At 33.0% G+C, this 19836-nt stretch overlaps 2 protein-coding genes across 2 annotated transcripts; both read right to left on the minus strand.

The window, feature by feature from the left end:
- Window positions 1-657: 657 nt before the first annotated feature.
- Window positions 658-5055, minus strand: LOC113856074 (leucine-rich repeat receptor-like serine/threonine-protein kinase At1g17230). Its single transcript, XM_027487710.1, has 2 exons — window positions 2172-5055; window positions 658-1666 (listed from the first exon to the last, which is right to left on the minus strand). Exons 1-2 carry the CDS (start codon window positions 5053-5055, stop codon window positions 1272-1274), a joined length of 3279 nt encoding a protein of 1092 aa, XP_027343511.1. The 3' UTR covers window positions 658-1271.
- Window positions 5056-12061: 7006 nt separating this feature from the next.
- LOC113855541 (serine/threonine-protein kinase WAG1-like) lies at window positions 12062-13471 on the minus strand. The gene has a single exon (XM_027487181.1). It carries the CDS (start codon window positions 13469-13471, stop codon window positions 12062-12064), a length of 1410 nt encoding a protein of 469 aa, XP_027342982.1.
- Between the last annotated feature and the right edge of the window lie 6365 nt (window positions 13472-19836).

A 19836-nucleotide genomic window follows, 5' to 3' on the forward strand; every position in this document is an offset into this window, starting at 1 on the left:
GACTCAATTTTTTTAATTTATTTTTTACAAAATAGAAAGTTATAACTATGCTATTAACGAATATTTTGTTATTGTATGAAAGTGAAATCATAAATAATTGAATTTTATTATATATACATTACATAATTTATGTCTTTATATAGAATTGGAGAGGAAATTATTATTTTCGTTTTTATATTTTTAAAATTTGTCAATATAATCTCTAAATTAAGTAAAATGTCAGTTTAGTTTTTAAATGTATGTAGTTGTCAATTATTTTATAATCTATTGTTTCAAAGATTTATCTAAATAATCTTAAATTAAGTAAATTATCATTTTAATAATTAATATATGTAATTATCAATTATTTTAATTACTAACGCATATAATTCTCAATTAGTTAATCTCTATTGTTACCTAAATATTAATTGACCTGATAGACAGCTGACTTGCCTTCTCTCTAAATATTAAAGTAAAAAAAAATTGGTGCACCAGATATTCTCTTTTTCCTCCTCATACATTCTTTCATGTCTAACCACCAGCCCCACAAAATGTTGTTTATTGACAACACAATTTTCCACTTAAATACTCCCAAAATGCATATATACATTGTTTTTAATAGCTTTAATGCTAAAAATTAAATATGTACAGGACTACTACGAAGATAAGAAGACGTAGCAAGGACTTTACAATTTATATTTCACCAAATTGTGTGAAATTACAAATAAAGATAGTCATCATTAATATTCAAATTAGAATTGAACCTAATTTGGGTGATCTTTTTCTTTCTATGTTCAACTCGCTATCATAGACATCAAACAAAGGTGTGCCTAGAAGGAGAAGAGTGAGGTTTGGTATGTTAATAGAATCATCATACATCTAAAGGTAAAGTAGCTTTACATGGTTGGGTTAATGCACACTGCATATGCTTCTCTGAAATTGATTATGATATTCTTTTAGACAAAGCCACTTATTCAGTTAAGCCAGGGCACATGATTGTCCAGAATTCAAATATGTAGTACCAAAATCACTATCCTTGGAGGAGTGAGTGAGGCTTATAACTTACAACTCAAGATCACCATCTGCACAAACCATAACAAGCCAATCAGTTTTCTAAAATATTAATCTCATTTGACCAACTAAAAATTGACCCTATACATGTCACAATATAAATTTATTTTATTTTTAAAACCATCAATTAAAACCATAAAATTTTAGGAGACTAACAATATGGAAAGCTATCTCAATTATTATCAATTAACAAAAAAAATTTAATTATGAATTGAAGATTTCTAACCTTTGGAAGAAGCACATTCAACCTCATCCAATGGAGTTTCTGATGTAGGAGAGGTTGGTGAGTTGCTAACATATTCCCTAGCATCAATCAACATTGCAATGACCTCTCTCATTGTAGGCCTATTAAGTGGAGATGTGCTGGTGCAGAACAGAGCAATTTTGAGAATAAGAGACATTTCTTCAACTGTTTTTTGTGCACTTAGATTCAACCTTTTGTCAAATAATTCAGATGCTGGTATTGATGCTTGAATTGCTCCTCTCACACATGTCACTAAATCACCACCCTGTTCCAAAGGTTGAACAGGTGACCTCCCAGTAACTAGTTCCAACAAAACTACCCCAAAGCTATAGATGTCACATTTCTCAGACACTTTCATGGTGTAAGCATATTCTGAAAAAATAATCAAGCAACCATAAGAAAAGCAGAAAGATTACAATGACTATAACACAATGATGAAAATATCACTTTTTGTGTTTGTATATTAAGGGTATCTCTCCACTGATTACCAAAGACAATAACCTTTTGAGACAGAGAGATCACCAAAGTATAACTTCTTCTGACAAAGTTTTTTCCATTTTTCATACATACAACTAGGACTCTACTATTTATCAAGTATAGAGGACTTTGTCGATAAAAACATCCCATATTTAGCACACCATTGACATCAACTTTTGATAATTTGAATTAAACATCAGGGGATAGTAACATTTTTATTGAAAAACATCTCTTCACATGCTTTGTCATATCTTTTCCCTCCAAAAGCATTGTCACAATTGATAAGAAATTAAAAATAAAAACTGAAACGTAAATCATCGTAAAATATTAAAATAGGACTGAATTATTTCTAATAAATAGAATAACATTTTCTTAACCAATATGGTGAAGTTATTCTTACCTGGGGCAATGTAGCCATATGAACCTGCCACAGCAGACATTGATTTTGAGTAGGAAAAATCAACCAACTTTGCCAAGCCAAAGTCTCCAACATGAGCCTGAAACACCTCATCAAGCAAAATGTTGTTTGACTTAATATCGCGATGGACAATTTGAGGTTTACAATCATAATGAAGATAGCATAAGCCTTCAGCTGCTCCTAGAGCAATTTTATATCGACTATTCCAATCCAATGCACAAGTGTTTGTACTTGAATGAAGTTGTTCTCCAAGGCTTCCATTTTCCATGTACTCATACAAGAGAAGATTAGAATCCTCATGATAACAAAATCCATAAAGCTTCACAATGTTCCTGTGCCTGATCTTTCCAAGGGTTGAAATCTCAGCAAGGAAGCTTCTGTCAACATTTGCTCCTTCTCCACGTGAATTCAGCTTCTTCACCGCAATCACTTCACCATCATTCATAACCGCCTTGTATACGGTACCACAAGCTCCTCTCCCTATAACTGCAGCTTCTGAAAAATTGCCAGTGGCTTCCAAGAGATCCTGGTATGTGAAGCCTTCTTTAGGAAAGTAATAGTTATCAAGAACATGAGTCTTTGCTTGGCCTTCAATTGAAACAAAAGCAGAAGGGCTACGGCGCCTCATGGCCCTACAAATACACACTATGAAGATAAGAGAAACTAGTCCAACCATACCAGAAACAATGCTTACTATCTTTTCCCTTGGTGAACCATCTCTGATCCAGCTTGTTCTTGCAGCATGAGAGGAAGATAAAGAGTGGCAATGATTAGTACCAACACGGCACAATCCGTTGTTACCAGCAAAGTTTGTGAAATCCATCTTTCTAAATGTGGTGGTGTCTGGAACAGTTCCTACCAGCTTGTTGTTAGATACATTGCATACTAAAAGACTGGGAAGATCACCAATTGATGCAGGAATCTCACCAACAAGTTGGTTATCATTTAGATAAAGGGATTCTAGCATTTGCAAGTTCCCAAGGCTATCAGGGATTGTGCCAGAAAGGTTGTTGTGACTGAGGTTAAGTGCAATCTGAAGGGCTGCAAGTCTTCCCAAATGAAAAGAGATGCTTCCTGAAAACTTGTTGCCACCTAATTCGAGGTCAGTGAGACGAATAAGATCCCCCAAAGTGCCTGGTATTTCACCTGAGAGCATGTTATCAGAAACCTTCAACAGCTCCAAGTTCACCAGGTTGCCAATCTCATTTGGAAGCATGCCAGTGAATTTGTTCCTGCTAAGATCAAGCCTCTGCAGTTTTACACAGTTTCCCAACTCATGAGGAATGCTTCCACTGAAATGATTAGAGGAAACATTGAATGTGACAAGTTTTGTCAAATTTCCAATTTCAGGAGGGAGAAAGCCAGCAAAATTGTTATCTGACAAGAGGAGCCTCTCTAAGCTCCTGAGTTGGCCTATCCCTGGGCTTATTAGCCCAGAGAAATGGTTTTGATAAAGTTCAAGTGCTGTGAGATTGTGAAGTTCATACAATTCAACAGGTAAACTTCCCGTTAATTGGTTGTCCCCTAGCATTAGTTGCACAAGAGATTTGCATGTTTTCAGGCTATAAGGAATGTTTCCGAACAACCTATTCGATCCAAGGCTCAGGAATTGAAGCTTCTGATATTCACAAAGATGGGCAGGAATCATACCAACAAGGTTATTTGCAGATATATCAAGAATAGTAAGGTTTATAATAGCTCCAAGTTGAGGAGGAATCACACCCTCAAGTTGATTGTCAAATAGCTGCAAATCCTCCATGTATGTAAGGTTTTGAAACTCAAGTGGAATTGTACCTGTTAAGTTATTCAGTGAAAGGTCCAAGTTTTTTAGCAGCCTCAACTGACCAAGCTCCTTCGGAATGTGACCCTGAAGGTTGTTTTCAAATAAATGAAGCAAGCTAAGATTAGAGATTTGACCCAACTCTTTGGGAATGATCCCAATCAAACGGTTTTCAGATAGGTCTATCTCAATAGCATTTGTGCAGCTCCCTAGTTCTGGTGGAATTGTTCCATTCAACTGGTTGGTGTACATGTACAATCTCTTCAACTGGGATAGCTTTCCAAGTTCCTTGGGAACAGCACCACTCAATGAGTTTTGATGCAGAGCAAGCAGTTCCAAGCTACTAATGTTTCCAATCTCAGGAGGAATCTCCCCAGATAAAGCATTTTGCCACAGAAGTATAGTCGTAAGGTTCTGAAGCATTTGAAGCTCCCTTGGAATTGACCCTTCTAGCTGATTCTGTGCCAAACCCAATATCTCCATGCTCTCACACTCACTAATTTCAGCAGGTATTGGCCCTGAGAGTGCATTCAGACCTGCCCTTATCACTCTAAGCTGCTTCAACTTTCTGATTGATGTGGGAATTCCTCCAGTTAAATTATTACTATAAATTACTAGCTCTTCAAGTGATGCCAAATTCCCAAGCTCTTCTGGTACTTCACCATCAAAATAATTTTCACACAGGTAAAGCTTTCTAAGTGCAGTGATTTTCCAAATAGGGGTCAGAAGTGGCCCATGAAGCCTATTTGTGCAAAGGTCTAAAATCTCTAAGCCACCACAATCAACAAAACCATCAGAAATGGGGCCAGAGATGAAATTTTTTGACAGATTCAACTCAATTAGCCTTGGAAGATTACATATGGTTGGAGATAAAGTACCGGACAGATTAAGGTGGTTAAGTTTCACAGAAGTTACCATTGAACCTGTGCAATACACACCAGTCCAATTGCAAGGAGTTAAATCAGAAGAATTCCAGTTATATAGATTATTGTTTGGGTCAAGAAGGGATGTTTTGAACCTCAAAAGAGTTGAACTCTCTTCATTAACTGAATTTACAAACACAATGCTAAGGCAAATCAATAGCATCATGTGAAAATAAAACCCAATTAGGGAGTGATGAAAACTGCACTCCAATGCCATCATTTCTCGTAGGCAAACCAAACAAAAAGCATCAAGGGGTGGCTTGGCTTTTTTATAAGGCCACGAAGAACAAAAGTTAAAATGATTTAGAAAACAAAACAGATAACAATAAGGAAACTTTCATAGAAGCAAAACAAACAAGTGTGAACAAAGGACAATTGAGATTTGAGAGAGGTTCAAGACAAAGCACAAGATGACATAGAAAAAGAAGAGAAAATTAAGAATACCGTGTAGTGAAAGGAAGAGAATGCTTGGCTGTGAGAACAACTGAATGAATCAGAAGCCAATTGAGAAATAATTAATAACCCTTTTGGTTATAGAGAAAAATAAATAGACCCACCGAAGCAATCAATACAAAACACGAGAATAAAGGAGAGAGAGAGCATACAACACAATAACACAATACAGTGATAGAGACCTACCCTTTAGGCAGATAACAATTACAGATAGGGAGAGAGAGAGTAAAAGACATAACATTGATTGATGAGGGCATGAAAGTGGAGCTAAGCCGTGAAAGATCACGACTTGAAGATAGTTGAAGTTTTGGGTCAACGCTACGTTGTTGTATGTGTTAAAGCACTTTACAGCTTGCTTAAGTGGCATGAACTAGTTGTAGTTGTTGTTGTGGTTGTTGCTGTGACTGTTCTCAGTGTTTGTGTTCAGTTTTTGTTTCTTCTTTCTTCTATCTTCTTCTGCTTAGTGTTCTGGCAATCCACCACCTTATGGTGTGGACTTGATTCACTGTTACTATGATTTGCGTTTGAAAGATTGAGTTGACATGTTAACTATAAACGGTGTGGATTGAGAGAGACATGACATGTAGATTCCTTAGGATCACTATCTCCGCCATTCTTGCTGGGCCTGCCAATATGGGAAAAATTAATCCAAATAGTGAGAAAATTAAATTAAAATTGTGGGAATTTAATTTTGCTGTGATTCATGTGTTGAGTCATGGGTGTAATGATTTCTCTTATGGACCTCTATGGAGTAAGTGCCTTAGTGCCTAATAACAGTTCAATTTCCTACCTCTCTCTCTCTCTCTCTCTCTTTGCCCACTGCCTCACATACTGATAACTTGGATTAATTGATTTCTTGTATGCATGTGTATTCACATGTTGGTCAACATAATCTTATTTTTGGTACGTTCTTATATACTAATATGAATAAGACGATGATTAAACAACATGAATCAAAAGGTTGTTGAAACGAATTATTATTATTATTATTATTAGTGATCTTATATTAAAATGGTATTATTTCATCTCTGGATTCTACTTTAAGTACTGTACTTGAACTTTAGTTTTCTCCCTTCTTCAAGTTATTTTCAGAAGGGAATTATTAAAAAGTTAATAGCTATATTAGTCTAGAGGAAATGTAACATTACTGTACATTAGTCATATTAATTCTTTTAAAAAATATAAAAATTAGAATAGTTTTAAATCTTCCCACCCTTTATTCCTACAAATCCATAATTACTAAATTTTCCTACCCTTTATTCCTAAAAATATTTTAATTTAATACTTATTTTTAAAGTAGTTATAGAATTATTGGGAGGATATATGAGAACTCTAAAAATTATCATATAAGTCTTTGATATTTCGGAAGTCAAATTAATTCCTGAATTGCAGACATTCAGAAAACAAGTTGAAGGTATCATAGGTTTGGATTTATGTCTGTGCTTATAGAAAGTAATTATAGTTTTAAATGTGTTGGAGGCGTGTCTTTATTGCTTAAAAAAACCAATTTCACTTATGTAAAAACTATCAAAATGCTTTTATTGTTCAACTAAAATAGAAAATCATTAATCCAATATCTAATCTCTCTTAATTTTCTTGTAGAAACCAACCCCAAGACATTTGTATTGCTCAACCAAAATCGAAAATCATAAATCCAATATCTTTTTTTATTATTATTATTAACTTCTCTTCTGTTTTATTGAATATTTAGCATAAGTATATGTACTTTAAAAAAAAAGAATGTTTTCATATATGAAAGAAATTCGAATCCGATTTCTTGCATTATAGTTCAACTAAGTTAATTAATTTAACTAATATCTTCTATGATATAGAAAATTTGGGTTAATAAATGAACGAAAAACTTAAAAATGAATTCATTAATTTACAACATGGGAAAACTTAAAAACTGCACCAGGTAAAAACTGTTCTTTTTCTCTTTTTATGAACTTTTAACTGATGTTTCTTTATCAGATTTCGTAATGTTATCCTTTAAACTAAAAAATAAACCTAATGATTAAAAATAATTATGTAAGCAAAACTCCTCTCATTAAAAAAAAATTTCAAAAGTAGGGAAAATCGAATTCTACTATATTAGGCACATTACAAAATTGTAAGCAACATTCATGTCGCTATCGATACTGGCATTATTGTCTTCACTGTCGTGGTTGATAATTGCATAGTCAAGATGTCATCTTCACTTGTACCAAAAATAGATGTCCCCTCATTGTGCCTACCTCTCATAGAAAGACAGAAAAATGCGAATTCCTCATTGGATGTTTCGCATTGTTTTTCATAAAGTTCTTCTTTTGTCATCTCACAATTGAAAACAATTCATTGTTATTTCCTATATACTCTCGAATCTTTTAGAATAGAGACTAAACCTTTCACATAGGTACCAATAAATTCAAGATTTGAACATTTATTTTGCTCTAGAAGAATGGTTGGCTTATAAGTGTGCCAAACTCCTCATGAGTGGTATACATTAAGGTTTCTACTTGTGATTTATCTGCCATCTATTTGGTCAATTTTATTGATTTTGTTTCAAATATAAATTATTTGCGTAATGTTAGAATGACATTATTGCCCTGTTATTTCATGTATGTGAAAGAAAATATTGACCAAAATTAATGGGTACCCGAACCATGGTAGGTAATTAGGGTCGATTCTTTCAGAAAAATAATAATCATAGTATAGAGAGCAAGTTTTAACTTTTGATTGAACACAAAAATTATAGAAGAGGAATTAAATAACAAATTCAAATATGCAAATACCACCACTACCTTTTTTGTGGGTCAAAAAATACCACTACTGTTAAGTAGTTAAAGTGAGATAAAAAAAAAAGTGCAAATGCCCAAAAGGAATGAGTAATTTTGGGGGACTATGTACTTGAGTGGCCTCTCAATCGTAGTATGGGAATGTGTATCACAATGTATAGTTTTAAATCTGAAGTGCAAATGAGGAAAATTAAGTTCAAGTGCATGCAAATGAATCTTCAAAGGGATTTAGAGTTTATTTCTTTTGGTTTTATTTTTATATAAAAAGTGTATTTATTATTTTAAAAAATACTTTTAAAAGACTTTGTGTTTTTTAAGTTTTGAAAAAAAAAAAAACACATGATTTCTATTTTAAGCATTTATTTTGAGATGTTTTTTTAGTTATAAGTATAAATATATTTTTCAAAATCAAAAGCTTTTATGATTGTAACAAATTAATAGAATTAAAAAATAATTTTTACTATACATAAAGTCTGTAAAAAATAATTACTTTTTGACAACTTCATAATAACTTTTGAAAAGCTTAAACAAATAGACCTTCAATTACATTATCAAATAACTCCTAAAATTTTATGTATCCACATTTATATATAAGGACATTTGTGGTTTGGTTTAAAGCAGTTTATAAATTAAATTAAATTCAAATCGAACTAAACAAAATTAATTTTTGCACGGTTCAGATTATATAAATCAGTTATTTTTGTTATGCCTTTTTTTTTTTTCCTATTCTCTAAGGGACAATATTTATTAAATAAAAAATTAAATATAAACTAAATATTAAAAATTATTCAAATTATTAAATTTTATCATCATTATAAATTAAAATTCAAAATAATCTTAAATTTTATAAAAAAAATAAAATATATATATATATAAGGAAATATCTTCTTACACCAATGTAAGTCTAAAAACTCTTACACCCAACCTAATCCTTTTATTTAATTTAAATCTAATAACTAGTGAAGTAATAAATTATAATCCGCTAGATTTAAGTTAACTGAAAGGTTCACATTGAGTGTAAGAATTTTTAGATTTAAATATATAATAAAATGAACAACGTGACATCTTTTGATTAGGTTTATTTTATTATACAATAAAAATATGTATAAAGTTAAGATATTTAGAATTTGGTTTGATTTAATAAAATTTTAAACATAAAAGTAAAAATAAATAAATCAAACTCTGAATAAAAAAATATATTTTTGAGTTCTCAATTAATGATCTATTTATTTTTTAAATATTTTGAATTAATATAATAATATGGTTTAGATCGAGTCTTAAATACCATTCAAAATTTGGCATGAACAAAAATAACTCTGCAAGAGAATTTGAGAAAGGTCAATTAACTCTTAGTGCCATCACAACTATTAGGCACAAAGAGGAAGGTTCCTTGTCTGTTTAAACTTTTATTTTAAAATATATATATATATATATATATATATATATATGGCATTCTTTTTAAATATTTTCTTAAAAGATATTTTTTTTAATGTTTTGAAAAAATACTAAAGCAAAATTTTATATTTATTTTTTAACAAATTGCATAAATATTATGAATTTTTAAACATATCCTTCAATTAAAAAGCATTTGAAAAAACTTACACCACATTTTTGTTTCATTACTTTCTTTCTATCTTTTAAGACTTTTCCCCATTGCAAAAGATTCCTCAATAAGCGTATTGGTGAATGGTGACATGATATTTTTCTTTTGCAGTGGGTATAGTACGTCTTGGTGTTGTCTTCAATACACCAACCAAGATTGGTGCTTCCATATATCTATTTAGTGCTTTAATCCTAGTTAATTAACTTGCTTTGTTTTTTTAATCTGATAGCAAAATATCTAAATAGTCTAAAAAACGTTACTATAAAAATGATACGTGAGTTTAGTGGTGAAATTGGGAGTGCATGCACCTTCAGTAAAATAATACTAAAGAATATATCACATACCTCGTGGTGATATATGTTTCTGATTACGTATTACTTAAACATGGATAATACACAATTATAGTGCAATAACTATAGAAGTTTTTACTGTTCTTGTAATCATAGATGTGACTCTTAACTATGATCTTATTTTATGAGATGAGTATGTATAAAATACCAAATGTCTATACATAAATGTTTATTAAACTGAAAATTAAGAATTGGCTAAAAAATAAGGAACTAATTAAAAAAATAATTGCCCATCAGTAGCATTCACCTGAACTTGCCACAATATTAAAAATTATAATATAACCCAACATGTAATTGTAATTTAAAACACTGACTATAACAATAGAACATGCCTATGAGATATAATCTCATGAAATATAAGTGTCTTTAATGGGTTAATATTTTAAAATTGTGTATGTGAGGATTCTCTAGTTTAGACATATAGAGTATCCAATCGGAAAGGTTTCGGGCAAATTGAGCCTCAAATGGCGAGGATGAGATATTCATGAGCATGAAATTTACTACAGAGAAGTGCAGAATTTGATCTCACCATTAATAATTAGTAAAATATATTATTTAATAAAAAATTTCATTATGATAATATATTCTTTATAGTTGAGATTTGATGTAATGAAAATGTTACTGCTGAGATCTCTTCCGAAAATATGGACGCACCCTCGCCTGAGTTGCCTCCTCCTTCTCTTTCAGTATGATAATGTAATGATTTTTTATACTTTTATAATTTTTAATAAATTTTAGTTAATAATTACAAATATATTTAAAAAATGTGTTAGAAAAATGTTTTAACACTTACGTAAATAGTATTTTAAGATTTATTTTTTTTATTGCATGCTTTGTAATTTAATTTCTAAAATTTTGCTAAATAGTTATATTCTTATCATAGCGAGAGAGAGGATTAAAATCAAATAAACACTGCTCTGGGTATATATGAGTAAGCAACAAATCTGAAAAAAATTATCCTCAAATTTGTAATTATGGGAATGAAGGTTATCATTTGGTCATTAGTGATGCCAAAACAAAAGCTTCTACATGCTTTGATGTAATCTCCTCCACAATTTGCGTGCACTCAACCACATTGGGACTTGCAATTTCCATTCATATATATCAGATAAGCATGGGGTCCATAACCACAGCCACCAAGGCATTATCAATTATTTAAAAGTTTATATGAAAATTTAAGAGTTTGTGTGCATATATTTCTTCTAATTTATAGGAAATTTTAATTTACCTATCTTTTTTTTTTAATAAATTGAATCTAAATAAAATTAAATTATAGTCATGTGATGGAAAAATTCTACTCTTGAATGTACAATTTAAAGGCCTTGGAGAAAAAACTTCTACAAGCGAAGATTGGCATAGAATTATTCTTTATATGGTAAACAAGCTTCAATGCTTTCTCAATCTGCTTAAGCTTGGCATTAAGAGTGACCCAAAACAGCGTCGTGGTAGTGACACTTAGCTGCATCATCCTTCGTGCATGTAATGCTACCTCTTAGCTTAGGGTTTAGATTTGTAAATTTTGAATATGAGATATATGGTACGTAGAAATTAACTAAAAGTGCTGTCCTAATATATTTATATAAAGATTTCATAAAACCTTAACTACATTAAAAACTTGATAAAACCTAAATTTTTCTAGATGATGAAATTCTTAATTAAACCTTAACTATATTAAAAACTACAGATTATGAAGTACTGTTGCATTCAGTATTAGATATCAGTCCAAGCTTAATTCTTTACCAAGTACATTATTTAATTAATTACATATACTCGGTTTCAACAACATTAAGTAATTGCTTGTGAAATAACGAAGGCAAAGATGAAATGAATCGGTTTGATGTATCACTGTGATTCATATACAACAGTAAACGTGTGTGATGAAAAACTACACTGCACACCCAAAATTGGAAGGTATATGTATGATGATGACACTAACCTATATCTCTTCGAATGAGTATAAAAGTGGATTAAAGACAATGGGAAATTCAGCTAACGATATATGGTATTATTATTATGAACATAGTGATAATAATAATTATTATTACTGTAGTTGGAAAATAAATGATATTTGGGTCCTTTGGTCCTGACAGCGTGGGCAAGTGTCTTCCACCAGGACCTCCTTCTCTTGTGAGTCACGTGACTCACGTGCGACCTGTTCCTCCTCAACAAACCCTTCACCTCGGGTGGCCTATAGGTTCTTATCAATGGCCACTTGATCCCATCGAAAAAGGGGTGGCGTTTAACATCAGTGGCACCCCTGGCGCACCCTAGCCTCCTCCGAGGGTCCTTCACCAACAACTTCTCAATCAAATCCATAGCCTCTTCCATCCCTGCCTCATCTCTCTCTGCCACGTGGAACCTCACATCCTTGCTCGACGCTATATTGCGCAGGGTGCTCTCCTTGCTACACCCCTTGAACGGCGTCGTCCCGTACAACAACTCGTAAATAAACACCCCGAAAGCCCACCAATCAACGCCGTTACCGTGACCGTTACCAGAAACAAGCTCCGGCGCCAAGTACTCGTGCGTCCCTACGCACGATCGTGAAAACGCCGTCGTTGGTTCCGCAACAAACTCTGCAACAAACCTCGATCGCGATTTGTTATAACTGAAACAACCGTTTTTGGGTCTCACGTGAGGCGTGTGGGCCCTGAAGTTACAACTCGGTGCCACCTCAGCTGTGAAGCATAAATCGAAATCGGAGAGCATGACGTGGCCGTCCTCGCGTAACAGAACGTTCTCGGGTTTCAAGTCGCGGTACACGACGCCGAGAGCGTGGAGGTACTCCAGCGCCACGAGTACTTCGGCGGCGAAGAAACGCGCAGCCGAGAGGGGGAGGCGGTTGCCGGGCTGTTTCCGGAGGAGGGAGTGGAGGTCGCCGCCGGGGCAGTAGTCGATGAGGAGGCACGTGTAGTGAGAGACGTCGATGCGCGCGTAGAGCGTGGGGAGGAAGGGGTGGTCGAGGGCGTGGAGGATCTGCGCCTCGGTTTCCGCGTGGGAGAGTTTCTTGGCGGTTAGAAGGTCCTTGTCGACGACCTTGAGGGCGAAGTTTGCGCCGTCGTAGTCGCGGAGGCGGCAGAGGAAGACGCGGCCAAGGTTGCCGGAGCCGATGTGGCGGAGGAGCTTCAGGTGGCGAAGATGGAGGCGGCCGTCGGAGGAGAGCGTGGTGGCGGCCTGGATGGCGGACCAGTGAGGGTCGGAGCTTCGGTGAGGACGGCGGCGGATGGAGTCAGCAGTTGCGGCGGCGGAGGCTGAAGCGGTGGAGAGGCGGTCGTTGAAGCTTAGGGTTAGGCTGCTGGTTCGAGCTAAGCTGGTTCGGGCGCTGGTTCGGTCGGTGGTGGTGCTTGTGAAACTGAGATCGAGGTCTGTATCTGGGAAGAACAATGTGGGTTCGTCCATGGTTTTGGTCATGAACTTGTTCAGGTGTTGTTTCTGAGACATTAACGTTGGTGTTTAGTTTTTGTATTTAAAAGGATGGGTACACAGAAGGTGGGTCCGAAGGTTCAAGAAGTTGACCCAACTGGAGCATTTGAGGACATGGACTTGGACACTCCACAGATGCTGAGGTTAGGTTGACCAACTGGACTTCTCATATTCTATTCTTTTATCGTTTTTGCTATTATTATATGATCATCTAGTTCTCATTACTATATTCTTTATTGGTGGGAGAGGAATTTTATGGAGTGGTAATTTATAGGGGTACAAATTAACGGCTTGAATGATGCATTATATTGCTTCATTTGTTTGCTTCTACTTTTTTCTATCGTTATTGTTGTTCAGTCGGTGACAGTGTTGTGAGTTCAGGAATTGTGGATGTTCTGCATGGTTTTTATTGTTAATTACTAGTGCTAGCTAGCTGGCAAACCAAGACTCTGTTACCATAAAACAGGGACGCTGTTGTATAGTTGCATAGGACCTGCTTGCAGTTCTACTAAATTATATGCAGTAGTATATAATTAATTACTATAGTGGATAAGGAGTTGGTATCTATCATGTTCGAGCATTTAGGAATGGACTCTGTTGGGATATTTTACTTCCATTAGAACATGATGTGTATTGATAGAGCCATTCTCTTGTTTGTGGACTTCTTACATCTTATTGTGTATTCATAATTATGAACGTAGTATTGGGAGATTACAAAGATAATCCATTAAGCTCAAATTATATAATGATACCTTTTGTGTGTGACTTAATTAACACATTTGCTCGTCATTTGAAATATTATACCCGTCAATTGTAGAACAGTGCGTTCACGATGAAAATCACTATGTTGATAATTAGATATTGTTTAGTCTGTGACTGAGGTTAAGGTAGAAAATGAAGGAGGAATTGGGTGGCGATATGATGGTCCCATGTGACATGGTGGGACAATATATAAGCGTTTAAGGTCTGAAAGGGTTGGGACCTACGTGGGAGGAAAGGGGTTAGTGATGCTGTCTGCCACGTGGTCAACATTGGTCCTACAATGTCGCCTACACTATTCATTATTCCAGTATTCCCCATTTTCTTAATAATATTAGTATTACTTAGAGAAAGCTATAATTCAAAGTTCATTAATTAATAATGGGTTTCAACTCCTTAGGTAGCAATAGTATTTAGTGCTGCAGCTCACAATAATAATGGAGGCTACATCAAAATTATGAACCTCCATCCCTCGTGATAAGAGAGATCCAACTGCTCTTCTTTATTGGGGAAATGTTAAATTTAAGAAAGTCTTAATATTCAATTCATCACAATAATGAAGGGGGCATGGGTGATGTTCCCTTCCTCTTCCTCACTACCACACTTTAGTCAACTCCAATTTTTTTAGGGAATCTGATCATCACCTCCAAAATTGACGAAAATTTTAATTATTTATATGATTTATGTACACAATTGATGATATTGTTGTAGCTGAATTTTTTGCCAAAAAATGTTGAAAAGTAACCCCCCCCCCCCAAGTAAATAAAATTATGCATACCCGTCACATTTAGCATTGCATTCTATTGGATGCTAAAATAAAATATCTTGAAAAGTAAGTTCTTAACTCCGATCCCTTATATAAGTTTCTATGATTTATTTCTTTTAACACAAATAATATATATATTGGTTTCATTTCTACACAATTACTTTATTGGCATGCAGAAAAAAAAAAAAGAATTATCATGTTTAAAGTATTCTATCACATTTTCAACTAACAATACTTGATTATAATGAATAATCTCCTTAATATGGATATCTGAATAGTTCTGAAACAGAGTATCAAGAAATGTATATGATCTTGATTGGGTTATCAAAACTTTGGTAAACACTACATTCATGGATTGTTAAATTACTTGAGTGTACTTTATATTCTTCCAAATAAAATGAATTAGCGCTTGGTTGGTACGGTTTTCAGTTGGAAGCGGTGAAAATTAATTTTACAAAAACTGAAAAATAATTGAAGCTACTTAATTGCTAAACAAGTATCCACTGTGAATTTTAATTTTCAAAATTCTGTTACACTAATTAAACTAATGGAAAAACAAACAGAATTTAATGTCTAGCTAGTTAGAGAAACCCCACTAAGTGTGTTGTCTTTGAATTTAGTAATATTGTATTTTGAAGCTAAATTGTTGCCCATTCTTTAACGCAATGTTTTAATATAACATCGGATTCTTCGTTTGGAAAAAGTCTTCCAGATACTCAGAATAATATCTCTTCTGAATCATATCATGCTCAATATGTGTATAAACATATAACATTACATACAAATTAAATGTGTTTAACCATGCATGCGCTCATGGTTTGCCCATACATATAGTTTATTTATGGAAGATGCCTATTAATGGCTCAACTTGCTGCCCAAGTATTAAGCGGTATCCAAGGAAACGTTTAGTGGTTAAGAATAATGATAATAATAATAAGGATCATTTCGCAATTGATAATGAATATTCCTGAGCCCTCTGCAACTCCAAATCTTACGAATATGCGCACGTGGCAATTCACCACTCCCAGGAAGACCCTAAGACGTATTGGCTTCATCTAAATGGACATTGCACAATATGCGTCCGCATGACTCACATGAGAGCTTGGCTAATGTCTTTTGACCTCTTAAAAGTAACATGGCCCATTACACAATGAATAAAATTTGATCAATAGAAGCAAGTTAGGTGATATACGTACTTGGCTACAATATAAATCTTCACTAAGGAGGTTTAGAGACATTAGAGAAACATCTTTAACTCTGCTTAAGCATATGAGCAATGATATACACATTCATAGAAAAACCTCACCGACTCTAGTTACTCTTGTTTTGTTTTAATCAACAACATTTCAGACACATAAACACATGTCTTACTCGGTATGCGTACTTCATGAAACAAACGTCGTGTTGCATGTTGCTTTTTGATGGATGGGATATAGACGATGCATATATATACTTCGTCTTTGATAGAGAAAATAGGTCCCATGCATTATGTGTGTGTGTGTGTCTATATATATATATATATATATATCAAGCTATATACGAATCATCTTTTGGGATATGTATTCCCTAACCTAGTGACATACATACTGATCATATTTGATTCCGATTCATCAAAATGAACTAAATTTGAAGGTGGGAAAGGTATTAAATTACTAACTATGGTTTGAATATTATCTTGTTATGAAGTTGAACTTAATTTTATACAATTTCGTGAGATTTCTTAGTTAATGTTTGTTAAAACTGAATGTCGGAAAAAAGTGAAATAGTACATGCATCGCCACAGCAGCTACACTAGAACCTTAAGAAAAGAGTAAACAAATAAACTAACTTGTAAAGTAATATCACAAATTTTACATTAGGTGTATATGGTCAAGGAGAAGTAGAATCTAAGACAGACATGCTCCCCCGACCTTTCAAGCGTTATAAGGATTGATACATTGCATTTGGCTATTCTCCTAATGCACCAATTATATTTGTTAGTTTCATGATTCTAAACAGAACAATAACACCTGACCTTTCTTCTATTTTTTTAATCTTTCCAATTTCGTCTTCTCTCTACAGAGTCACATGCATCAACTTCCATTGTCTAATATCATATGCACCTTTTAATTTGAAACTCTCAATGATTAACTTAGATCCCTTTATATTATTTAATTTAACAGTGTTTAAACAATGTCGTTGATAGAGAGAGAAATTAGAGGGCTCAATCATGGCCCTCAACTAATTAAAGGATACCCATCTGAAACTCATTAACAATTTAGAATTGGTGGGATGATCATAAATTTGTTTCCATTACACAGTTGGCTAAAGGCTCATCCTGTTTGGTGAACCCAGTTGGTGTTATTATACAGAGGCAAAGAAATTATATGAGCAGAGAGAAGATGCTCAAAGTTGCCAAAGTTAAATAACTTCAATGATTCCATTGATCTTGAAAGTGCAAGTTGCTTAATTGTAGTTATTTCAGTTAAGAACCACCTGTCTTGAATGCAGACAATACCGCAAATGAATTATAAAATAAAATTATGGGCATCACTGTATTCAGGTAAATGATTTTATTTATTATTATGTATGTGAAAAATATGTTATGATAAGGGAAGTTGCTTATATGAGAACTTTATAAATATACATGTATATTATTCAAGTTGCTTGTTATCTATTTATGTCTGCATTATAAATAATAATATTGTATCCGCTGAGAATTAAATTACCGATCCCAACAAAATAACCATGAATTTTAAAAAACAAAAATTTCAGTATAACTTGTCATTGACTCCTCCTCTCCTTCATCTCAAAATGCATTTTGAATAAGTTGTAGGGTTTATTTAAGTTACTCTGTAAATAAATAATATCATCTTAAGTGGAGTAATAAAATTAAAATATTATGTTAAAAATTGTATTAAATTTGATTTTTTATAAATAAAATATATTAGTTCATTTATTCCATGAAATATAATTTAGTCAGATCCGAAATTATATTATTTATCCAATTTGTTATCACATCTCTCATTTTAAATATCTCATACTTTTCTTTTTTCTTTCTTAACTCTATCTTTGTTATAGAAATAATTATACAAATTTATTGAAAAATATATATAATTTCTCTTTTTGAATAGGAATATTCTGATACTGAGGTTGGCAATGGCATGCATCCGTCGTAAGCCTTATGTTGATAGATAGTGCTTTGATATTCTTATAGAGAGTTTCAAGCTGGGACGTCATTGTAGGGTTCTCATGGTTTAGGTTGGGTAGGCTTTAAGATATCTTTGAACCAAACCTACTCATGAAAGCAATGTATTAGGTTGGACAAATTTCTTCATCAATCTATCTCAGTTAATCCCACCCACCAAAAGTTTTTTGTGTACTCGAAATGGAATCCGTTGGATTAAAAATAAAATATATTAAATTTAATATAAAGGGCTACAAAACTGTCCAAACTCTAAAATAATACTTTGGGAGTATATTACAAATTCTCTCCAAACACACATGTGCATGTTGATTAGGTTAAATTTGCACGTTCAACACATAAAATAAAATTAAATCGATTCTGTTAGTTATAACTCTAAAAATATTGGTTAAATTATATTAAACACTTCTAAATATTTTATATTTTTTATACATTAAATACTTTTTTAATAAAAACGTTTCACCTTTACATCACCAATTAATGGCTTTAGGATGGTTAGTGAAAATGAAATTAAATTAATTGACTTGGTTAGAATTTGCTTGCGAAAGAGATTGTGACCAGATATTATTGGACCAAAATCCTTACACAAGTGGATTTCAACTAATTCATCCAATTTAGATTATCTTCATCCTTCACACTCTGCATTCTATTCTCTCCCCTTCTCAATTAATGCGTAATAATCACATTAATGCGTAAGATTGTAGCTGATATTGTTGGACCAAAATCCTTGCAAGAGAGGATCTGAATTGATTATTCTTCCAATTGATTCCTCTCCATCACCTTCTTTTTACAGACAAAATTCTCACTATGCATTCGATTCTTTCTCCTTAATTAATAATTAATGTAAAGTAATAACCATATCAATAGAAGGTAGTGCTAGACCAACATCCTTGCAAGAGATAATCCAAATTGCTAATTCCTCTCATATGGAGTAACACTTGTTTATAATATGCCTTAAGCACCACGTTACTAACTTAGTATTCACACTAACTTTATTTAATTAAATGTTTAACCTTTGCCATCAACATAATAATTAACATGCACATTGATTATCACTATAAAATTGCTAAAATATAACTGATATTATAAAGTCATCAAAATAGGTAACTATATATGTTTAACTAAGGGAGATTTACTACAATAATATATTTTAAAAAATTATTAAAATAATATCATTTTTAAGCATTATCAAAGTTTACTATTAGAGACATTTGTGACGGTTTAAACCTTTTAGAAAATTTAATTTTTTCTGCAGTTCCTAACCGTTAGAAAATAAACCACCATAAATTTTATAGTTGCAGTTTTAATTAAAAAAAATTTAGACCACCAAAATAATATAAATTGCCACAATTTTTTGGTTGCCAAAAACAAATCCATTATTGTAATATGTTTTAAAATAGTATTATTTTAATACCCATTTTTAAAAGTGTATTATTTTGATAAGAAAATAAAATAAAATTTAGTCTATCATACTTTCTCAAACAAACTTCAGTTATGAAGAGTATTTGTCTTTTAAAAATGAAACAAACATGCTCTAACTCTATTTCTTTTTCCAAAAGGATAGTAATTAATAATTAATCTAACAATCTATTATGGAGTTGTGCTATATGTTACGAAAACAGCTATGCTAGT

The sequence above is a fragment of the Abrus precatorius genome, unplaced genomic scaffold (genome assembly GCF_003935025.1).
Source record: "Abrus precatorius isolate BTA unplaced genomic scaffold, Abrus_2018 Scaffold11, whole genome shotgun sequence".
NCBI lineage: Eukaryota > Viridiplantae > Streptophyta > Magnoliopsida > Fabales > Fabaceae > Abrus > Abrus precatorius.

Coding starts and splice junctions, on each gene's coding strand:
- LOC113855541 (XM_027487181.1), bottom strand. CDS start 13,471: ATGGACGAACCCACATTGTTCTTCCCAGATACAGACCTCGATCTCAGT.
- LOC113856074 (XM_027487710.1), bottom strand. CDS start 5,055: ATGCTATTGATTTGCCTTAGCATTGTGTTTGTAAATTCAGTTAATGAA. Junction 1,667..2,171: donor ATATGGCTACATTGCCCCAG/GTAAGAATAACT, acceptor TTATTTTTTCAG/AATATGCTTACACCATGAAA.